Below are 20,233 nucleotides of genomic sequence, written 5' to 3' on the forward strand. Positions count from 1 at the left end.
GGCTGGGAGAAAGAACCAGTCTACCATGGCACAGTATCTAGACTATGTGCTTGTGCATGTAAGTAGAGCCAACCTGATGGAAGGCCAGTGGTTCTGATACAGATCTAAGGTGGGTGGGTGCCCGCCCAAGATCGCTGGTTGATTGATAAGCTGAGCTGCGGCAACTTAAACGACAACTGCTCGGCTGCGAGCGCTTGTCGGCGCGTATGCACCTTTAGGGAGCACCCCATGCAACAATACCCACCCTGGCTCGTGACGGTTCCTGGATCTGTCGGAGCCCACTGATCTATGACTCCGCAGTTCACGATGGCTGCAGACAGTGATGGTGATGGTGCACTTGCACGTTCGAACATAGCCAGCTGGGTGTGAGCTCATAGAGCATGATCGAGATTTGAGACTATTCCCAACCGGAAAGAAAGGGAGGGAAAAAAAAAAAAAAAATTCAACCAGGAGAGCTTCAAAGGTGAACACAGGTAGGAGATTGTCCGACAAACCAGACACAGCCCCACTGCCTGTGTTCGTGTGCATGGGATATTGGGGACAGGCCGTGCGAAAAACGGTCGTCTCCGTCGCTCCCAAGACAAGAGGGGCGCGGCGCGTAGCTGCCGCTATTGAGCCCAACCCGAGCGGCTTGTTGAACTCAACTACCGACTTGGCCTAGTAGAGTTGGCAACCGTGAGTTAGACAAGATGCTGGGCCGCGGCTTCTGGTGCTCATGCTTGGTGGCAGCAGACGGGACGACGTCACGGGCGGTGACAACCTTGGAAGGGCGGACTGTGTTGGACATGGACAGCCCCGTTTCAAGTTTCATAAGTTTCATTTGGCGGTCGTATTCAGATTCAGCTTGCTGTCGTCCCAGCTCAGGTCACAACGAATGGATGGTCAGGGGTAGCTGGAGCGACTCGGGCTGCCTCCAGGGCCCCTGGGGCAGGCCCGACAAACTAGACTTTTAGCGGGAGAACCAATGAGCAACAGCGGGGCCCATCAGAAGTTCTAGGCGACGCACGCTGTGAGATTTCCCTTGCAGGCCAGGCCACAGAGAAGACGGAGAAAAGAGTCCATCGCGACACGTCCCTTCAAATTGGAGAATACCTTCGCCGACGCCGTGCCCCTATCCTGCATCTGCTGTTGCTCCTTCCACACTAATCAGAACACGGCCTGCCGCTGCCCCACGAGAGCCACATCGCACCGCCCGGCCCATCACGACCTCTGCCGCTGCCCTCCTTGCTTCTGCCTCTGGCGACTGACCGCGCCGACCCATTCGTCGCCCAGTACCGAGGTGGCCTAGACGAGACAAGAGACCCACGTCCCACGACCCAGCGAGCTGCCGCGCATCATCCACAACCTGCCCAAGTCGCAGCTGCTCAGCCTCACCGGTGGTCCCCCGTGGTCCCTTCCTTTGTGATCCCTTGGACACTCCCGGCCGACAACTCCTCTCGGTCGTCAGGCTCTGAAAATACACATCAGACAGCCAGACCTCTGCGAGCCTCTGCGAGCCATGACATAGATGCATCGACGAAGCCCTTAGTTATTGATCATCCACAACTTCCACAAGAGAGAGCCTGTCACGGGTTCCACACCACCATTCAACATGCCCGGCTTCCAAGATAGTTTCTGGACGGGCGACTACGCCGCAGGTAGGAGACGGACTGCTGTCCTGTGTCACTTTGCGACCACTGACGTATCCCAGGCCTTGGCGTCCTGTTCAGCAAGCTGCAGCAGGGAGTCATAGAGAACAGACAGGTCCTGACCATCGCACGCATGCGCTCTGAGGCCGAGGAGCTCTACGGTACGCGCCTCAACGACATCGCTCCAGCCGTCGACAAGGTGCAGGGGGGGTTTTCAAAGGACGATGGCGCTACCGTCCGGAAAGTAAGCACCTCTTCATGCCCTGCTTCCCCTTGATGCCCACTCCGGCTGACACCCCTCGTCTGTAGGCCTACGAGGGCATACGAACCGAGATGGCAGAAGGCGCGAATAAGCACAAGAAGATCGCGCAGAACATCAGGGACCTTGTTGTGAACCCCTTCTCTAGGTGGTGCGAAAACCACGAAACCCGGATACAAGACTCCCAGGACGAGCTGCAGAACCGCATCAAGGCCCACGATCGCCAGGCCGAGCTGGTCAAGAAGCTGAGGAGCAACTACTTCAACAAGTGCCGGCTGGTCGAAGATCTCGAGGAGGAGACCAAATTCGCTTTCCAGGACCCGGAGAGCAGCCCCAAACCCAAGATTCCCGAGATCAAGGTCTCCGAGAACAAGGAGGCTGAAGTGAGCGATGAGGACTCCATCTTCGAGATTGGTGATGAGACTTTCGACGTCGAGGAGATGAAGAAGCGTCTGGCGCATATGTTGAACAACATCAAGCTGCAGGACACCAAAGTGCCAATCCTGGGAACATATATGAACACTTCGGCCGGTGCGGATATTGTGGAGTACCTGCAAAAGTACATGGACACCACCAGCGTCAGCTATGCTGAGAGGATCGGCCAGGACCTTGTTTCCAGCGGCTTTCTGAGACTCGTCGGGAACGTTGGAAATACTTTCGCAAACAGCTCCAAGATGTTCTACCAGTGGCGGCCTAGGGCGTTCCAGATGTCTGGTGTGCCCGAGAAGAAGCCAACGGTGGGCAGGACCTTCTCACTCGCATCCAACGGCTCGGACGCTGTCGATTCACCTGTCGTAGGGACGGTGGGCGAGTACCTAGCCGGCTGGAACCCCCTCAACAATGCACACCCAGGCGAGACTCCACCGCAGCGCTTGCGGAGGGAGCAGAGAGAGGCCGACGACAGGTACAAGGATGGAGTCAAGAAGCTGGACGAGGCTCGATGCGAGCTCGAAGAGGCCATAACCGTGCATCTGAAGTTCCTCGAGCGGTGCGAGCTGGACAGGCTCAAGGCCATCAAGACGGTCATCCTAGATTTCTCGGGATGCGTCAGCAACGTCATCCCCAGTCTCCAGTCTGCCGTTGACAACATGATGCTGTTCCAGGAGACTATCCAGCCCGAGGGAGATCTGCGCTACCTCCTTGAGAACTACCGCACCGGACGCTTTGCTCCAAAGGTGGTCGTGTACGAGAACTACTACAACAAGGTCGACGAGCAGACCTTTGGTGTTGACCTGGAGGCCCGCGCCAGAGCGGATAAGAAGCGAGTGCCCATGATGGTCACTACGATCCTCACCTACCTTGACAACCACTACCCTGATCTCGAGGGCGACGAGGCCAGGAGAGGAGTCTGGCTGGTGGATGTGCCATTATCTCAGACTCATACCCTGCGGAACAAGGTCAACGACGGCAAACCTTTCTCGCCTGATGTTCTTTCTGAATTCGATATACCCACTGTTGCAAGTTTGCTTAAGCTTTACCTCCTCGAACTACCCGGTTAGTACCGTTTCCCGCCCGCTGGATAAACTCGATACGTTTTGCTGACTTTCGTGAAAGACTCTCTGGTGTCTTCTCACGTTTATGAGATCATCAGGACTATATACACCACGCCTAATCCGGACACTTCAGACGCTGGACGTGTCTCGGTCCTTCAGCAGACGCTCTCCCAGCTGCGGCTGACGAACATCGCCACGCTTGACGCATGCATGAACCACTTTACGAGGTTGATCGAATTGACAAGCGCGGACGAGGAGTACGTCGCTGCTCTTGCGACAACACTGGCACCCTGCATCCTGAGACCACGCGTGGAGACGTCCTTGACCATGGAGGAGAAACACGCCTACCGCCTACTACGCGACCTCTTCGCTCACAAGACTGCAATTTTCAGCGAATTGAAGCGCATGTCTACTCTGGGCCACTCCACATCGGTAACCAATTCCAACAGCGACAGCAAAAATCGTCCACGCGCCATTAGTACTGATGAGAGCAACCGAAGGATACACCAGGAGGAACGTCAACGGGCGCTTCTGGAGAAGGCAGGAGGCGGCCGTAGTAGAGCCACCTCCCCGGCCCCAAGCCCCCGCGGCTTCGGCTCTCACCGACGGGATAGGAGTGTCGGCAGATTCCCGGTGCAGACCAGCCCCACCGAGAAGAACGACCGTGTGCGCATGAGCATGGGGCCGATCCTAGGCGTGAAGCGATCCAGTCTTGAGGTGCCCGGCGAAGGCGGCACGCCACCATCCTCGGTGTCCACGGAATCAATCACGAACGGCAGTGACTCGACAGAATCGCCCACGTCGGTCAGGGGCCGGTCGGAGACGCTGCGGTCCAACGACTCCCTGGAGAAGCGGAACTCCCTCGGCCGTAACCCAGCGCGGTCTTCACTTGGCCGGCGGATCCCTGTCAACCCCACGCCTCTGACCGAAGCTGCGGGTGACGAGCACACCCGGGGTGTGACCTTGGAGGATAAGCCGATGGACGACTAGTAGTCCATTCATCCAGGCCACTCTTCTGCTACGGGAAACGACTTCCCCAAAGCATGATGGTTAACATTTTGGCACGGGTGCGGCACGGCATGGGATAGAACAGATTAAACGGGAGAACGAGGCACACATATTCAGAGCACATTCGGGGGTAAAGGGGTTTGTTGTAATGCAATGGAATGTACTATGTATCAACCGAGCGAACGCGACCACGAGCCAAGATATTAGCACGATGAGTTTTGACAGAGACGCCCGGGTATAAACACAGGAGTGAAGGAGGGAGGGAAGATTGGACGGACGGCGGAGCAGTTGTCAACAAAATGGGAAGACAACCTTTGTGGCGGTGGGGTAGCGGTTTCGTCCGGCTTCGTCGTTGCGACGGCACATTTATATATTACTTTTCGCACCTGGAATCTGTTATTCCCGTCTGGACTGTGCTGTGATGCAACCAAAATGTATAGGATGTGACCCATATCCATCTGCTGTGATGTGAACCGCCACATAGTGACAGACTCATTGCATGCTGGATAATAGACATCGACGATTATGTACAAGTCGCCGTGTTTTTCTGGTTGTTCCAAGGAAAAGAACATTTCAAGATGCAGATAAGCGATGTTCAACTGGGTTGCTCAAGACTGGCTGGCCTCTGGTTTGCTACTCAAGCCTAACTCTTGTCATCCCCACCACGAATTGCAGGGACTGATGAAGTGGCAATGGTCATTCTCATATAACCTTCTCATTCATGTGACGGCCTCTTAAATGCTAGCCAGCAAGCAATGCAGTGCCTAATTTCCTCGACCAGGTAATGTCGACTCCAACCCACCAATACCAGTCCTATATTCTCGTGCTGCCCGTGCCTGTCGCCATGTTCTTTCCACACACGAGGTACTCACTATACAGCAATGTAATGTGCCATCATGAACACCCAGCCAAACAAAGACGCCGAAACATTTCTAATCGGGGTTAGGCTTCCCAGAAAGCCCCACGATTTGAAGATGACACAGCAGTAGGGAGAGGTCTCCTCCATAGTGCTTCTCCCCTTGTCCTGCCGCAGTCAACGTTTACGCCAGAACGCCATGCACAACCGTAGAAAGATCACGCGCCCCATGATGCTTACAAGCCAGACTTAATCTGCCAGTTGCCCTTTTTGTTCGGTTTCTCGGCGACGTAGTCGAGCGTTGCCTTGATTTGTGCGTTTGTGCAGTTGTCCAGTTTCTTCTTGAGCGTAGCTATCATGGCCGCTTTTGGCATGAAGCTGAACTCGAGCACAGCAGCCTTGAAATTATCAAGTTGAGCTGCCGGCACCAGGTCCTGAGGCGCTGGTGGGTTTGAACTGGCTGCTACAGCAGTGGCACCAAGCGCAGCAAAGGCAGAAGGGACCGGCGGCGGCGCCATGGCTCCGGCTGCGACTTTCTCAGCCGTGCCGTGGGCTGCAGTTTTCATCGAGGTTGCCTTGGGCTCCTGAACCCAGTATTGATCGGAGAAAGGGTCGATCGAGTGATGGTGCTTCAGATTCGCTACACGGCCAAGGTCAGTATTACCATTGTCAAGGTGGTAGGGTGGGCATTTGCTCACGGATCATGAACTCCATCCGAAATTTATACATTTGCGGGTTCGGATTCTTCCGTGTGCGGTCCTCAAAGCAGACTCCGCTGCTCTCAGGCTCCATGGTCCCCGCGACCATTCGCGGACCCCTGCCGACATCCTCGGAATCATCGAGAAAGTCGTCCATTCCCTCGCCATCCTCCTCATCAACGTCCTCCTCGTCCAGAAGACTCACATCGTCACCTTCGCCATCGTCACCATCGACCCATTCGGCCTCCGAATCGTAGTCGTAATTCAGCGGCAGGTCCTTGGCGATGGGGTTTCTGCCCAGCTTTCGGAGGCTAGCAAGTGACTCCACGCTGGTCACAGTCCCATAGTAAGCGGGACGGACGTCCTCATGAAATTTAAGGTGTTTGGTGGGGATTCGCTTGAGTGCTGCTTGCGTCCTCTGTATTCGCACATTCTGGGATTCGGTGGTCAGGTCGACAGGATTCGCCTGGAGACCATCGGGGCTAGACAGGAGCCCTCGGACACTGGAGTACATCTTGCCTCGGGGTCGAGCAACGCCATTTGGAAGACGTAGACTCTGGAAAGGGTCGAAAGACTTTGTCTCAATCGGCTCCCGCCTGCCGGCCACAAAGTCGTCTAGCAGCGCTACCTTCGCGGCTTGAGAATCAGGGCTCAGGGCGAACTGGTTGCTTGCCAGCGTAACATTCTCCTTGACAAAGAACTCTTGCGCGATACGTTGGTATTCGTTTCGCTCTTGGCCGGCTGGAGACGGGCTTCTAGCGCCGACTGGCAGGTCAAGCCGACCTCGAGATTCTTTAGGGGCCGATGTCGAGGGCTGCTTGGTAAAGAAACTTCCGATCTTGGGTTGGGCTCGTTGTTTTCGCTCTGCCTCCTCTTCCTTTTCTCGCTTCTTTCGCTCAACCTCAGCCCTCTTTTTCTCAGCCTCCGCCTTCTTTTTCTCGACCTCGGCCTTCTTCCTCTCAGCTTCGGCCTTTTTCTTCTCCGCCTCGGCTTCCTTATCTTTGCGCTTCTGCTCTCTCTCGGCATCCCGGGCTGCCTTTTCGTCTGCCTGGACCTTCTTCTCCTCCTCTGTCAGCTTCTTCCGCTTCTTGGCCGGAGGAGCCTGGCCAGCGGGCTGTGTTGATTTAGCCGGAGGCATGACAGCGGGCTGTCGGGTAGGTGTATCAGGAGAAACCGAGTCCTTGGCGAGGTTACTGCTGTCCGCTTCAACCAGAGACGGGGGGCTGCTTTGTATCGGATTGGTCTCTGGCGAGGCCGGGCGGGATGAATTTGGGGCAGAAGACGCTAGTGACAGGTCTTTGATCGAGTCTGCCACTGTTGTCTCGGGGACAGCGGCCGGATTGTTGCCTTTGTTGTGCTGGACTCGTGCGTCTTTTGTCGAGTCGCAAGCAGGCAGCTCGTCAACGGTGTCAGAATATTCCGTGTGAGTTCGCTTTCTGCTGGGCGAATCCAGCTCCTGGACATTTGAAGACATTGACATGAGAGGCATTGGCGTCGAGGTGGCTCCGGGCCGGGACTTTATGGGCCAAGAGAGGAAGGCTCGAGGTTGAGGTTGTACCTTCCGCGTCGCGAGGCTGCTTGTGAGGCCGCTGTCGATGGACCAGAAACGGGCATTGATTGACTGAATCAGATCTTAGGCAGAACCGCAATGTTTGGAAGGCACCCTAGACATCAAAGTGAAAACAATGCTACAACACCAGACACGTACACTCTGGTTGTGAAAACGGCTCGGTGGCTCCAACGTGCTTTCCAAGGTTGGCGGCGGTTGGAAGGTCGAACGAAGGTGGACCCTTTTCCGGGAAGTCGCGTTCGCGTCGAAAGTGGGAATCTGCAGCCCACGCGTCAAAGGGATTAATGGCGTCCGTGCACGGCTGGAGTGCCTGGGTACTCCGTACTGGGATACCTCCCCGCCTAGCGTATCCGGTAGATTATCATGGTACCTGTCTAGCTGACTCAAGAACACCCATTGGAAGCCGGCTTTATTTACAACCAGGCACATATTATTCACTCCCGAATCCTCACAATGGTAGTTGCCCTCCAAGACAGCCTGGATGCAACAAGACGCCCCGCCCCGTATCTGAGTCTCCGATACTCGACGCGAATTTGAAGCATCATCTCAAATGCATGGGCTTTCCGGCTTATTGGATCACTCTATGAATACTATGTATGTCACATGCATCCTCCTCCACCGGCTGAGGCCATTTGATACCGCTGTTTGAGTGATGAGCAGAGTAGGACTCCATTTTCCCATTGCCTCCACGACAAATCACAATGGACGCGGTTCTCAATTTACCAGTCACGCTTCGAACACTCTGTATGATTGAATCTTGTATTGATGTGGCAAGGGATTCCTTATAAAAGAACGGCCCCGGCTTGACTTATATTTGTGACCAGACCGAAAGCATGTGGAAAATGAACAGGCAATAGAGAAAGCATCCAGAATTTGATTCGTCTTTGATATCCCCCTCAACGCCGAGCAATGCAATGTTGGTGATGGTATGTGGAAAGAAGTTGAACGACCGTCTCGTGTTGTGCATTGCAAGCTTCCCACGCCGGCCCTACCCCGTAAACTTTAGGGAAAAAAAAGAAGAAAATTTGCGGCTGGGTATTCCCCCACCCCCGGCCCAAGTTCAATGTTGAACGAGCCAGGAGCTAGACAAATGAAACGAGTATGCCATATCCCGATGGCGGCGGTTTAAGTTGATAGTCGGTTGATCAGTCAGGGTTGGCGATGAAAAGCCTTCCAGAGGTAAGCGTCATTGTCCTCTCGTCGACACTGCCTCTCCTACGCAGCTCGTCCGGATTCTTGACACTCTTTTCCCTCGTCAGCGCCGAGTGTATCAGGCTGTTGCTCGCCAGCCGCGCCGCGTCAGTCCCCATGTCTGGCACGTCATCGGCACGCTCTCCGCTGCTGCCACTCCTGCCGCTTGCAGCATCGCTCGTCCGTTTTTCGGCCATGGCCCCATCGACCAGACTGCTGCTTCGCTCTGGTGTGTTGTCGCCTCCGCTGCCAGTCCACCTCCTGCTGTTCTGTGAACCTCCACCGGTCATCTGTAGGCCACTGCCGGTCGACGAGCGGTAATTGAGCGCCCTTCGCCCCTGAATACTGCCCGCCGTGCTTGATCGCCCGCTGCTCCCTGTTCTACGGTGATGTAGTCGCTGCGATGCAAGTTCGTCGTCATCGCTTTCCTCGCCTTCCACTTCTGTAGCACTAAGTCGAAGCGGCACGCCGCCGACGCCCACGTAGTTGCTGTCCGGGGCGTAGCCGACCACTCCAGGCTTTCCGTGGTGGCGAATCTTGCCCACGACCTTGCCTCCCGCGCTGCTGAACCCAGTGGACGTACGACCACCGCCGGACGAGCCTGGGGCCGCTGTGGCGGAGCCGACCGTTTGGAGGGCCCTGGCCTTGGCTTGTCGCTGTTTCGCGAGCATGTACGGATCCTCGGACTGTGCGCGGTCGCACCAGACGGTGGCCTTCTGTTTCCGCAGGAGGGCAACGTAACCGACAGGCTGTACGGAGCCGTTTGAGCGGGAGGAAGTGGAGCGGCGTATGTCGGCGCTGGGAGGGGAGTTTCGGTACGCGGCCGGGGGCGGGGCACGCTCAGTGGCCCCTCCACCGCTGGAGACGGTGCTGAAGGTGTTTACGGAAGGAGAGCGGCGGTTGTGGCCATAAGGCTGTTGTGGTTGGCCCAGGTGCATGGCTGGCGGGTGTTGGGCTTGTATTGGGAATACGTTGGAGGATGTTGTGCGGGTGCGAGAGTGGGAGAAGGACATTTGAGCATCAGCCGGCAGTGGGCGCCGCCTTGGTATTTGTGCATCGAGCATGTTGAGCAGTGGTCGTGCTCCGGAATCGCAGGGGTGTGTGCTGCCGCGCAAGGGAAGGGAGTTAAAATGGGAAGTCCCGCCAAGATGGAGGGACCTTTGGGCTATGTCTGTCGTATCGCAACCTCGGGCAGGAAATGATGAGCAGAGCAGGGCGAGAGGCCCGCTGATGGGAGTGGAGCCGGCACCCTGAGCGCGAAGATGAAGCTGCTGCGCCTGTAACCTAATCTCTTTGAGTTGAGTCGGCGTCTTGCGGGTCGCGAAGGGTGAACTGTGCCCGAAGCAGTGCTCCGACCTTGGATGGAGGTGAAAGACGGTGCAACACGCAAACTCGTGTCCCGCAGGCCGGTTTGCTCGTCTGCTACCAAGGCGTGATCAGGTCGAGGCTCCACGCGGTGACCAAGCGGACGGCAGTTGCTGTGTCGAGGAGGGACTCACTCAACACCAGCCAAGGACACGAAGGGCTCGAAGACAGTGGGATAAATATAGGCTGTCAACGTGTTGATCGACGGAGAGTGGGCACGTCCGACTCTTTTGTGTTCTTTTTTAAGCGCGCACGAGTTTGGTACACAGAGGTGGGCTGCAAAGGCAAGGGAGGCGGACAAGCGGCGGGCAGGCGGACAGTGCTGATAAGAGTGGGAAAGGGCAGAGACATCCAGGTCCGCGGTTGCTGCGCAGGAAGATGACGGCCCAACGTTGCAGTCTTGGCAGCCCTGGAAACTTGTAGCAAGAGAGACAGCGGGCACAGCGCAGCAGCAGCAGCACGCAGTTGCGGTGACGATGACGCTGACGCTGACGGCGAGGAGAAGGGAGAAGTTGGAAGTGGGCAGGACGGGATGATGGCTCTGGCCAATATTTGGGGGTGTTATTGGAGTCGTCGACTAGGCCCGAGTGCGCTCTATCTATGGAGAACAGAGCAGAAGGCAACAAAACCGCATCTACCAAAGAGCAGGGAAGTCTGGTACCACAGGACAAAAAGGTCGATGGAGCCCTGGAGCCCCGGAGGACCAGGAGGAGGGACGGGCAAAGCTTTTTGACTGGCCTTGTTTGTTGGCTGCAGTACGCAGGCCGCACCGCGACAGGAACCACAGGAACCGCTTGCCTGCTCTGCATGGGACAGTAGCGTCACTCAATCGCAACAAGTGGGCACTCTAGCGTGCGTGTTTGTAGCGTAACATCCAGCGGCGGCCAGGCAGCCCTGGTCAAGGGCAGGGAAGTGCAGGGAACAGCAGAACAGCAGGGGACAGCAGGGGAGGCAATGCCAGGTAGAGGCTGCCAATGTGGGGTTCGACCGTCAGTCGGCTCAGTTCAGGCAGTCAGGTAGGTGGGTAGGAACTGGGCAGTCATCAGTCAGTTCAGTCAAGTCAATCGGTCAATCAGTCAATTATTACTGCAGCAGCCATTGCTGAAGCGCGACGAGCCTGGTACCGGGTGCATGTACAGGTACCCGCAACACATGCGCACGCACGCATCTCGTCTGCTCGTTCAGTTTAGTCGTGCCGTGTGGTTGTATCGCAGCGAAGCACTCTCCTCCTTCCTCCCTCGCTCTTCCTGCCTCCTGCCCCCTGCCACCCACCCCGACTACAACTGCTACTTCAGTAACAGCCGGACACTCCAATGCGGCACAACATCCATCTTCTTTCGACCATTTACACAGTATTTGCGTGGGTGTGCATCTGCTGTGCGCGCCGTGATCCTGCATCATCCGCTGCTATTTATTTAGCTTTCCTCCAGGTCGGTCTGGAGGTCGCCGACCTGTTTCAAGCTGTCTTCTCTCACAAGACAGACCCTGGCAGTTCAGGCAGGGCTGCCAGGGCGCGCCATGCAACACAACAATCTGCAGACCACTACTGCGTTGAGTAGATGCAGTACACGTCGATGGGATTGCCATCAATGAATCAATGCCCTTGCCCCTTGCAGCGGTTCATTGGGGAAAGCCCCAGCAGCCCACCCCAGGACCCAAAACGCGCAGGCATGGCATGGCATGGCACGGCATGGGGCATGGCACACATCTGAGCGGTGGCCCAGAAAAATAGTTTCCAGGCTGGAGGGAACCACCGAAGAAATCCCTAGTCTTGCGCCAATCAACGGACCCGAGCCGGATCTGATGTAATGGCTTATTGCTCTCTATGGCCCGTCACGTCGTTGCCAGCGGTTGCAGGGCTCACCAGCCTGACTGCCAGACTGCCAACCAGCAGGCCAGCCTGACAGGTTCCCTGCTCCGTGGCCGATGATCGCCTCCATGAACCTCTGATGTTGACGCAATCGGCGTCTTCCAAATGGGCAACAATCAGCATCCAATCGAGATCCCATCTCACACACACATGGCAAGCGAGCGACCAGCCTGCCAGGCGGGCCCTCGCAGGCGAGCACGCCAGCGACGGTAGCTCAAGCTCGCCGGGAGACGACGGGTCGGGAACCTTTGCTCTCCCACTCCCTCTGCCTCTCGCTCCCCTTAGGTCGCTTGCCGACCCGCCCCGTATCTCTCATTCCAGTTGCCCGCAGATGGAGGATGCAGATTGGGATAGGAACCGCCCCGAGTGCTGCACAAAGGGTTCGATTTTGAGAATTTCAACAGGGTTACCTCGGCACTGAGTGGGGTTGCGTACATTCCTCTTCGGCCTCAGTCCATTGAAACCTGCGGAGGACTCCCATGGGAAAATCAGAATTCCGTCGGCAAGAACCCCACCGGGAGGGAGCCCTATCCATCTATCTGTTGGCCAAGCTCTTCGCGCGTCGTGATTAGCTCGACTCTAGGGGGTTTCTGGTTGCGCCTAATCACCCAGCAGCGATCGACGTCCCAGGGAGAGGGCTGAAGAACCCGTCGTATAGCGTCTAAACAACCCGCTCAACAAATCCGCCCTGAGATCGTGTAGCACGCGAGATGTTGCTAGTCTGTCGGCATCGGCACATGCGGGCTGTGGCACCGCTTGCCTCATCCGACCATCCAGCCATCACATTGCCCGCTTCCGGAAGCCGGGGCTGCTGCTAAGAATGCCATTGATTTGGAACGTGCTCGCGGCGGCGGTTTCACGGAAGCAATCAACCAAGCGAAGCAAAACATTGGCAAGAAAAATGCCAGCTCTAACCTCTGCACTGGAACCAGCGAAGCTTAATATATGGCGTTGAACTATGCTACGCTAGAAAGTAATAGATGCCTGCATCCCAATGCGGGGAGTACACGATGCTGCGTGCCTATGGGCTCAGAGATGTTCGGCCCGGCCGTGGGGTTGTTAAACTCGCATATGGACGTACAGTAGTCTCCCGCAAGATGGATAGCAATGGTCAGCACAGCTTGGGTATGAGACTAACTGACGGCAACATACACGATGTCACAGAGCTAGTTGCTTGACATCCACAACCTGCCCAGCCTGATCATAGCGTGTAGGGCTTGCAGCCGACAGTAGAGTTGGACTATCGAGAGTCTTTCTTTTCTGTCACAACCTCGTCTTTATAATCGAACAAGTCGTCAGGCTGAAAAGGCTGACGCATGATGTGTCTTACGGCATTGGCTCCATGGGCTGGGAGGAGCTCACACGCCGCGTGTTCTCCTCGAGAATCGGGATTGCTCAGATCCTGGCCTGGCTGATAGCATCATGGGCAGCCAAACCGTGCAATGATCCAATTTGATAGCACTCACGCACGCCCTCTTCCACTCCAGACTTGAGCTGATCTGAGTTCCCTCATGTGCTAGTAATGTCATCGTCACATCCAACCACCCCGCACAGCCGGAGACGGGCCGAGGGGCCAAAACAGGTTCTTCCCGCAGCTCACTGACCATGGAATGCAATATCAGAGCTGATATTGTCATCCTCGCAACATCTCTTGTGTAAGACTCGTTGGACCTCTAAGCATTCAATGCTCTACCACAAAGTGCACAGTATGCCCGGCTGGTAGGTCATAAGCCGAAGTGCATTTCCCATATTGAGTTCGCATGATCAGGCCACAATCTCAGCACCTAGCTGACAGGAATTGTGGGTATGACACAACAAATACACTTCATCGACTGCTGGTGACCCATGCACAACGCATGCAGCAGGCGGGCCGTTCAGCTTACACGGTTCATCTCGTCTACTCCTGTTTGGGAAGCGTCGTGGGCAGCCGAAACAGCAAGCTGCAGCCCCTCACAGCGGTGCGCCCCGAGTCTGGTTTGTTGGCCTACAGGAAGGCCAGGATAGGAGAGGGCAATCGTCCAGCGCAACCATAGAGCATGCAGGCTGCACCTCTTCTTCAGCATGCGCCAGGGCCCCTGTCCAACCGTGCAGCAGGACGCATGCAGGTCAGCCCGCGCATCTCCGGAGAAAAACCCGGCCACTTGAGATTCCCATCTTTTTTTCTCGCTGTTGGCCCGTGGCAGACGCCCAGGGAGCAGTCACAAAGTCAGGCTTTCAATGTACCGGTACGTGCCCACCATCTTCCTGTTCCCCCACGTGAGGTTGAGAAACTCGCGATTGGACGCCAGCGTCGTGATCAAGCTATGGCCCACAAATGGTTGGGGGGTCACTACTGGGGTGTGGCGCACCTGAATGGGCCTTATCGAAATTGAGTTTCGACTGCCTTCCCACGAGTTCTCAATATAGCCTCACACAAAATGATCGACAGCATGTCTGAGTCGTTTGCGACATGTTGCCATGTCATACGCGAGCAGCCCAAGCATCCCCGGGGTCTTGGGTCGCTCAATCTCTGGAGCGCCCGCCTCTGTCTACCTAGGATCACATCCTTACTGTTATTGCAGTGTTGGAGAAATTACACGGTGGTGAACGCTATCGACGTCGTTCTTGGCTCCTGTGTGCGGTGAGCCGCATCGATTGCACCATCTGCACTGAGTCGGTATCTTCGGCAGCACGGCCACCTCGGAGCCTCCCGGAACAGGTCATCGGGACCGGTTGCTACCACGGACGCAGTGGAGCCTGAATAAGCTCAGCGACGTGCAGCAGTTGTGGCTCCGGCACTGTCACGACGACGGAGCAAATGGCCCGGGACAGTTGGAAATTCGACGATGAACGGCGCTGCTTCCGATCAAAAGAAGAAGCTCCCCAGCCCCGAGGACCAAAAAAAAATTGTGGAGGCGGCCGCGTCCTCGTCTGGGACTTTGTGAGGCTATCGCGAGGTTGGCAGGTTTCGACCGAACCTCGCTAGGTCGGCGAGGTTCCATAGGATCGGGTCTGGAGTTGCCAAGCCACGCGCGCAGACCCTCTACAATCTTAGACATGGGAGTATCGGACCGTGCAGTATCGGCTCATTTTCTGACACTCGAAACTCGAAGGTGACATCGGAACCACCCATTCACTCAGATAGCGCACTGATCTTGGAATAGCCTCATTGGGAAACTGTCGATAATGCTTCTACATCTCGATCCGGCGCGCACACGGCCCCAACTGCCCCATGTCTGGGAATCGCGCTTTGCTGGCATTCCAAGGTTCTTCAGAGTTCTCCAGGCCCTGGTTTCGGCGTGGGTCTCGGCCGAGTCCAGAGCTTGCAGCGAAGAGGGGCGCCGGGCAAGCTACCTTGACGCATCAGTCGCGACATGCGACGGACACCACCCTGGAGGAGCAGATATGCCCGGGGTGGGCTCAAAATCCAAGGAATAAGCAGTGGGCCCCTGTCTGTCAGGAACAAGGGATGGGATCACTTTGTTTCCCGCCGACGTCAGCTTAACGTGTGGTCCAGGGAGCAGGGTCAACGAGACGAACAGTGCTTCTCGGATGCTGCCAGCTGCCAAACAGGATCACCTGTGACGCCGGTTACACCGGACGCTCACACGCCAGTTTGTTATCGTGCAATTTCCCCGTCAGACTGCGGGCCTGTGGTAGATGTGTCATCAAGCAACGTTGCTGTCTCCCTGGCAATCAGTCAGCGCTGTGAAGGCGATGGAGTCTGACTGCAGCGACTATGGCCTCAACGGTCGCGGCGGTGTCGATGCTTAGGCAAGTCCGGGCTGGCGCCATCAAATGGCACCGGTCCAAAATGCTCACGACGGCCTCATATACCCCAGCCAATAGACTTGTACCAAGGAATTAGCTGCCGAGACATTTTGGGGGGGCGGGGGGGGGGGCTGGGATTGCTGACCATCTCGCCAGGTCCAATGCCACTGCGAGGGAACCACCTTAGTGTTGAAGCTGGCATTGGAGGTGTAAGCAGAAAACGTGGTCGAGACACTACTGTCTTGACAGACGAGAGTCGTGAGAGTTTTTTTGAGCCTCATGGCCGATCTTGGACGAATGTGCCGACATCTGGCGCCGATCTTTCCATCGTTTTGGCAAGCTGGGCAGACTGACCGCGCTGCCGCGATGGGGCACAGGCAGGCAGGCAGGGGGCGGGGTGTGGGGAAGGCGTGCTTGCAGACCCTGCTCTAATTGGCCTCCCTGAAATGGTACCAACTTATCGGTTTGCCGCCGTTTACAGTTGCACGAATCTCTGGCTGGATTGCCCGACTACCTGGGAGTGCAGTCCAACTATCGCGGAGAGCGGGTTGCGTAGATAGATAGTCTAGTGTTGTTTGTGTCCAGTATCGGACCGTCTTGTTTGAACAACACCCGCACCACACCACAAAACCCAGGTACATCGGGTTCTCACCTGGCCCACGCCAACACGCAACTGCCCTTCGTCTGTGTGTGTGTGTGCCACCCATTGCAACCATGCCGCTGGACCTCCAGCTGCTCTTCCTGACGTCACCATGAAATTTGCAAAGGAGCTCGAGCGCGATCTGGTGCCAGGTGAGTCGACGGGGCCCTGCCTGGGTTCTAGATGTCAATGCTGCAACACTGTGTCACAGTTGAGGACTGTCGATTGTCGAAAACATGGCTGACCTCCGTCTCAGAGTGGCGCATCAAGTACCTCAACTACAAGGCCGGCAAGAAGCACATCAAGGCCGTCGCCAGGGCCATCAATCGTGCCAATGGCGTCTCATCCACCAGACTTCCTGCGAGAGGCGCCGACCAGCCGCACTCTGGGTCTGCCTCGTTCAGGACTGCCGCTTCTGCCAACCCAGCACCTGCCGAGGATGGTGTCGACCCCTTGCGGACGAGCCCGGCCCCCATGGGCCAGAGCCCGCCGCGCTCAATCCCCATCAAGAGACCTGCACCGGTCGCCGGTGAGCGGCAGGGACTGATGGAGGGCCAGGAGTCGGACATGCAGTATGGCAGCTTTGTCCCGACCCCTCCGGATCATGGGCCCGCTCCCATCAGCGAGTCCGGCCAGCCCAGCCATCTTTTCGAGCTCCCGGCCCCTGCCATTAAGGTGCCATCCAATGCGAGTAATGGTCAGGGCCAGCGCCCGCCAGAAACGCCTCGGGTGAATTCAGGGTCTTCAGTCCACCGCCTCGCTCTGAATCGCACGGTGTCGAGGGCAGGATCGCAGTCGGGGGCCGCAGCTGCTCGCGCTCCCGTACCTGGCCGGTTTCCTTCGGCCTCGGGCGCTACATTTCCGAACCTCACTCCGAGCGATATGCAGAGTCCTCGAGCGAGACTGCGGAGGATGTTCTCCTTGGCCGGGCCGTCGCTAGAGCGGTACCGCTCACGGGGCGAGTACGATATGCACGCCTTTGACGAGGTCCGCGAGAAGGAGAAAGAGTTCTTCGATTTCCTCGACAGTGAGCTTCAGAAGGTCGAGAACTTCTACCGGCAGAAGGAGGACCACGCCGGCAAGCGGCTGGCCATGCTCCGCGAGCAGCTGCACGAGATGCGCAACCGGAGGATTTCCGAGATCGCTGAGGCTAAGCGCCGTAAGCGGGACGGAGAGTCGAATGGCCATGATTTGAAGGAGGGCTTCAAAAGTAATGGCGCAGGTCCCCTGCCCATGCTCGATCCCCTCAAGGCCAAGCTGTTCAAGCCCGGGCCAAATACTAAGGCACTCCAGAAGATGCCTCAGACGCCAGTTCACAATGGCACGAATCCAGATGAGAGGCGCGACTACGTCCGTCGGCCTGATGAGCACGAGGTGCCATATCGTACGGCGAAGAGGAAGCTCAAGCTGGCACTGCAAGAGTTCTACCGTGGTCTCGAGCTCCTGAAGTCCTACGCTCTCCTGAACAGGACCGCGTTCAGAAAGCTCAACAAGAAATTCGATAAGTCGACGCATGCGCGGCCACCATACCGCTACATGAACGAAAAGGTCAACAAAAGCTGGTTCGTCAACAGTGACGTCCTAGACGGCCATCTGCAGGCGGTCGAGGATCTTTACGCTCGGTACTTTGAGCGCGGAAACCACAAGCTCGCTGCGGGGAAACTCCGTAACCTGATGAAGAAGAAGCGTGACGAGTCCGGCAGTGCGTTCCGGAACGGGCTGCTCATCGGCGTAGGCGCAGTCTTTGCTGTCCAAGGGCTCGTGCAGGGGGCGCAGCTTCTCTTCGACGAGGACGACGATGTGAGGACGCAGACGAGCTACCTGATGCAGATCTACGGTGGTTACTTCCTGATGCTCTTCCTATTCAGCATGTTCTGTCTGAACTGCAAGATCTGGACTGCCAATCGGATCAACTACCCCTTCATATTCGAATTCGACCCCCGGAACCAATTGGACTGGAGGCAGCTCTCCGAGTTCCCCAGCTTCTTCCTCTTCTTGTTTGGATTGTTCATGTGGCTGAACTTCACGAGATACGGATCTGACGCCATGTATCTCTATTACCCTGTCCTGCTCATATTTATTACGGCCTTGATTCTCTTCATGCCGGCGCCAATCTTCTGGCACAAGGGCCGAAGATGGTTTCTGTATTCTCATGTGGGTTCGCTCCTTTGTCCAGCCCGATTGCTCGCCCTACCGCCTGGTAAGATGATACTGACTAGCGGCAGTGGCGTCTGTTTTTCGCTGGTCTATACCCCGTCGAGTTCCGAGACTTCTTCCTGGGAGATATGTATTGCTCCTTGACCTACGCTATGTGTGTAAGTATCATTCCCGGCCTCCGCACAGAGAGTTAGGCGTGTCTGATCGACGTCCAGAACATTGAGCTCTTCTTCTGCCTATACGCCCATTCTTGGGACGAACCACAGCAGTGCAACTCAAATCACTCGAGGTTGCTGGGCTTCTTTGCCTGTCTGCCTCCTATGTAAGTACATCGCACGGCGTCTCTGCTTGATCAACTCTCTCCGCACAAATGCGGAATAATGGGGAAACGTGTGTGGTCACAACCGAGTCCACACATGAAGCATCATCTGCGCATAGACTCGGCCAATAGCACATAATGTTGATCCGAACTCAGACTAACAGCAGCTTGTGTGTAGTTGGCGATTCCTTCAGTGCATTCGTCGTTACAAAGATACCCGAAACATATTCCCCCATCTAGTCAACGGTGGCAAGTACACAGCTTCCATACTTGCCGGTGTATTCTTGAGTGTTTACCGTATACACAACACGAGCCAGAATTTGGGTCTCTTCATCGCCTTCTCAACGGTCAACGGGTTTTACACCGGTACGTATCAACTTAACATAACAAGTCAACCAGATAATAATCACTCCCACTGCCGCCCCTACACAAGTCATGCTAACGCGCGCTCTCCAGCGTTCTGGGATATCTTCATGGATTTCAGCCTGGTTCAGCCGCACGCGCGTCACCGCTTCCTGCGGGACATTACGGCCCTCAAGTCCCGCTGGCCCTACTACCTTATCATGATACTAGATCCCATACTGCGTTTCAACTGGGTCTTCTACGCCATCTTCACCCACGACACACAACATTCTAGCATCGCCTCCTTCCTCATCGGCTTTGCCGAGGTCACCCGGCGAGGCATGTGGACCCTCCTCCGCGTGGAGAACGAGCACTGCTCCAACGTCGCGCAATACAAGGCCTCGAGGGACGTGCCCCTGCCTTACCACCTCGACACTGGCATCACGGCGCTCACGAGCGCCAGGGTGAGCTCGGACTCGAATGCCGGCAAGCAGCCGCAGGACGACGGCCCGACCGCCTTCACCCCCGCCTCGAGGACTGCCACCTGGACCGGGGCCATCGAGAACCGCCCGCCGAGCGGCGCCGTGTCTACCGGGGTCGACGTCCCTGGCACGGCCTCGGGCGCGCGGCCGGGACTGTCCAGCGCCGCCACCGCGGATGTGGTCGAGGAGGGCCGGACGCCGGGCGAGGACTCGCTGCGGATGCGGAGGCGCGCCGACACTGTGGGCAAGAGGAGCATAGTACGCATTCTTGCCGAGGCCCACAAGCAGGACTTCGAGAAGAAGAGGAAGCCCGCGTCGACCAAGGGCGGCGGTAGCGGGGCTGCGCAGCTCGACGGCACGGTCGATGTGGATGAGGACGATGACGACGATGATGACGATGACGATTTGGGCGGAGTTGATGATGGCACCGACGATGATGAGACGGGCTCTATGCTTGATGAGAGGATGGAAGTTCGGGAGGCAGAGGTAATGCTTGGGAAGGGAAGGGATGGCTCCGAACTCTAGATTTAGCGGGAATACTATGATGTCCTTGGTTCAAACAATCCTGAAACGTGCCTGCGCCATGGAAGAAATCAGTGTTGAAA

At 56.6% G+C, this 20,233-nt stretch overlaps 4 protein-coding genes across 4 annotated transcripts; 2 read left to right on the forward strand and 2 right to left on the reverse strand.

Moving 5' to 3' along the window:
• Window positions 1–1,591: 1,591 nt before the first annotated feature.
• Window positions 1,592–4,370, forward strand: INS49_014471 (uncharacterized protein; the record flags this gene model as incomplete). Its single annotated transcript, XM_043175162.1, has 4 exons — window positions 1,592–1,637; window positions 1,691–1,872; window positions 1,938–3,381; window positions 3,442–4,370. The coding sequence occupies 4 exons, from the start codon at window positions 1,592–1,594 to the stop codon at window positions 4,368–4,370; spliced, it is 2,601 nt and encodes an 866-aa protein (XP_043020119.1).
• A 1,110-nt stretch (window positions 4,371–5,480) lies between these two features.
• INS49_014472 (uncharacterized protein) lies at window positions 5,481–7,431 on the reverse strand (the record flags this gene model as incomplete). Its single annotated transcript, XM_043175163.1, has 2 exons — window positions 5,481–5,884; window positions 5,943–7,431. 2 exons carry the CDS (start codon window positions 7,429–7,431, stop codon window positions 5,481–5,483), a joined length of 1,893 nt encoding a protein of 630 aa, XP_043020120.1.
• A 1,226-nt stretch (window positions 7,432–8,657) lies between these two features.
• Window positions 8,658–9,767, reverse strand: INS49_014473 (uncharacterized protein; the record flags this gene model as incomplete). The annotated part of the gene is made up of 1 exon (XM_043175164.1): window positions 8,658–9,767. One exon carries the CDS (start codon window positions 9,765–9,767, stop codon window positions 8,658–8,660), a length of 1,110 nt encoding a protein of 369 aa, XP_043020121.1.
• Window positions 9,768–16,440: 6,673 nt separating this feature from the next.
• INS49_014474 (uncharacterized protein) lies at window positions 16,441–20,153 on the forward strand (the record flags this gene model as incomplete). Its single annotated transcript, XM_043175165.1, has 4 exons — window positions 16,441–16,480; window positions 16,585–18,528; window positions 19,045–19,170; window positions 19,261–20,153. 4 exons carry the CDS (start codon window positions 16,441–16,443, stop codon window positions 20,151–20,153), a joined length of 3,003 nt encoding a protein of 1,000 aa, XP_043020122.1.
• Between the last annotated feature and the right edge of the window lie 80 nt (window positions 20,154–20,233).

The sequence above is a fragment of the Diaporthe citri genome, assembly GCF_014595645.1.
Source record: "Diaporthe citri strain NFHF-8-4 chromosome Unknown scaffold_8, whole genome shotgun sequence".
NCBI classification, from domain to species: Eukaryota; Fungi; Ascomycota; class Sordariomycetes; order Diaporthales; family Diaporthaceae; genus Diaporthe; species Diaporthe citri.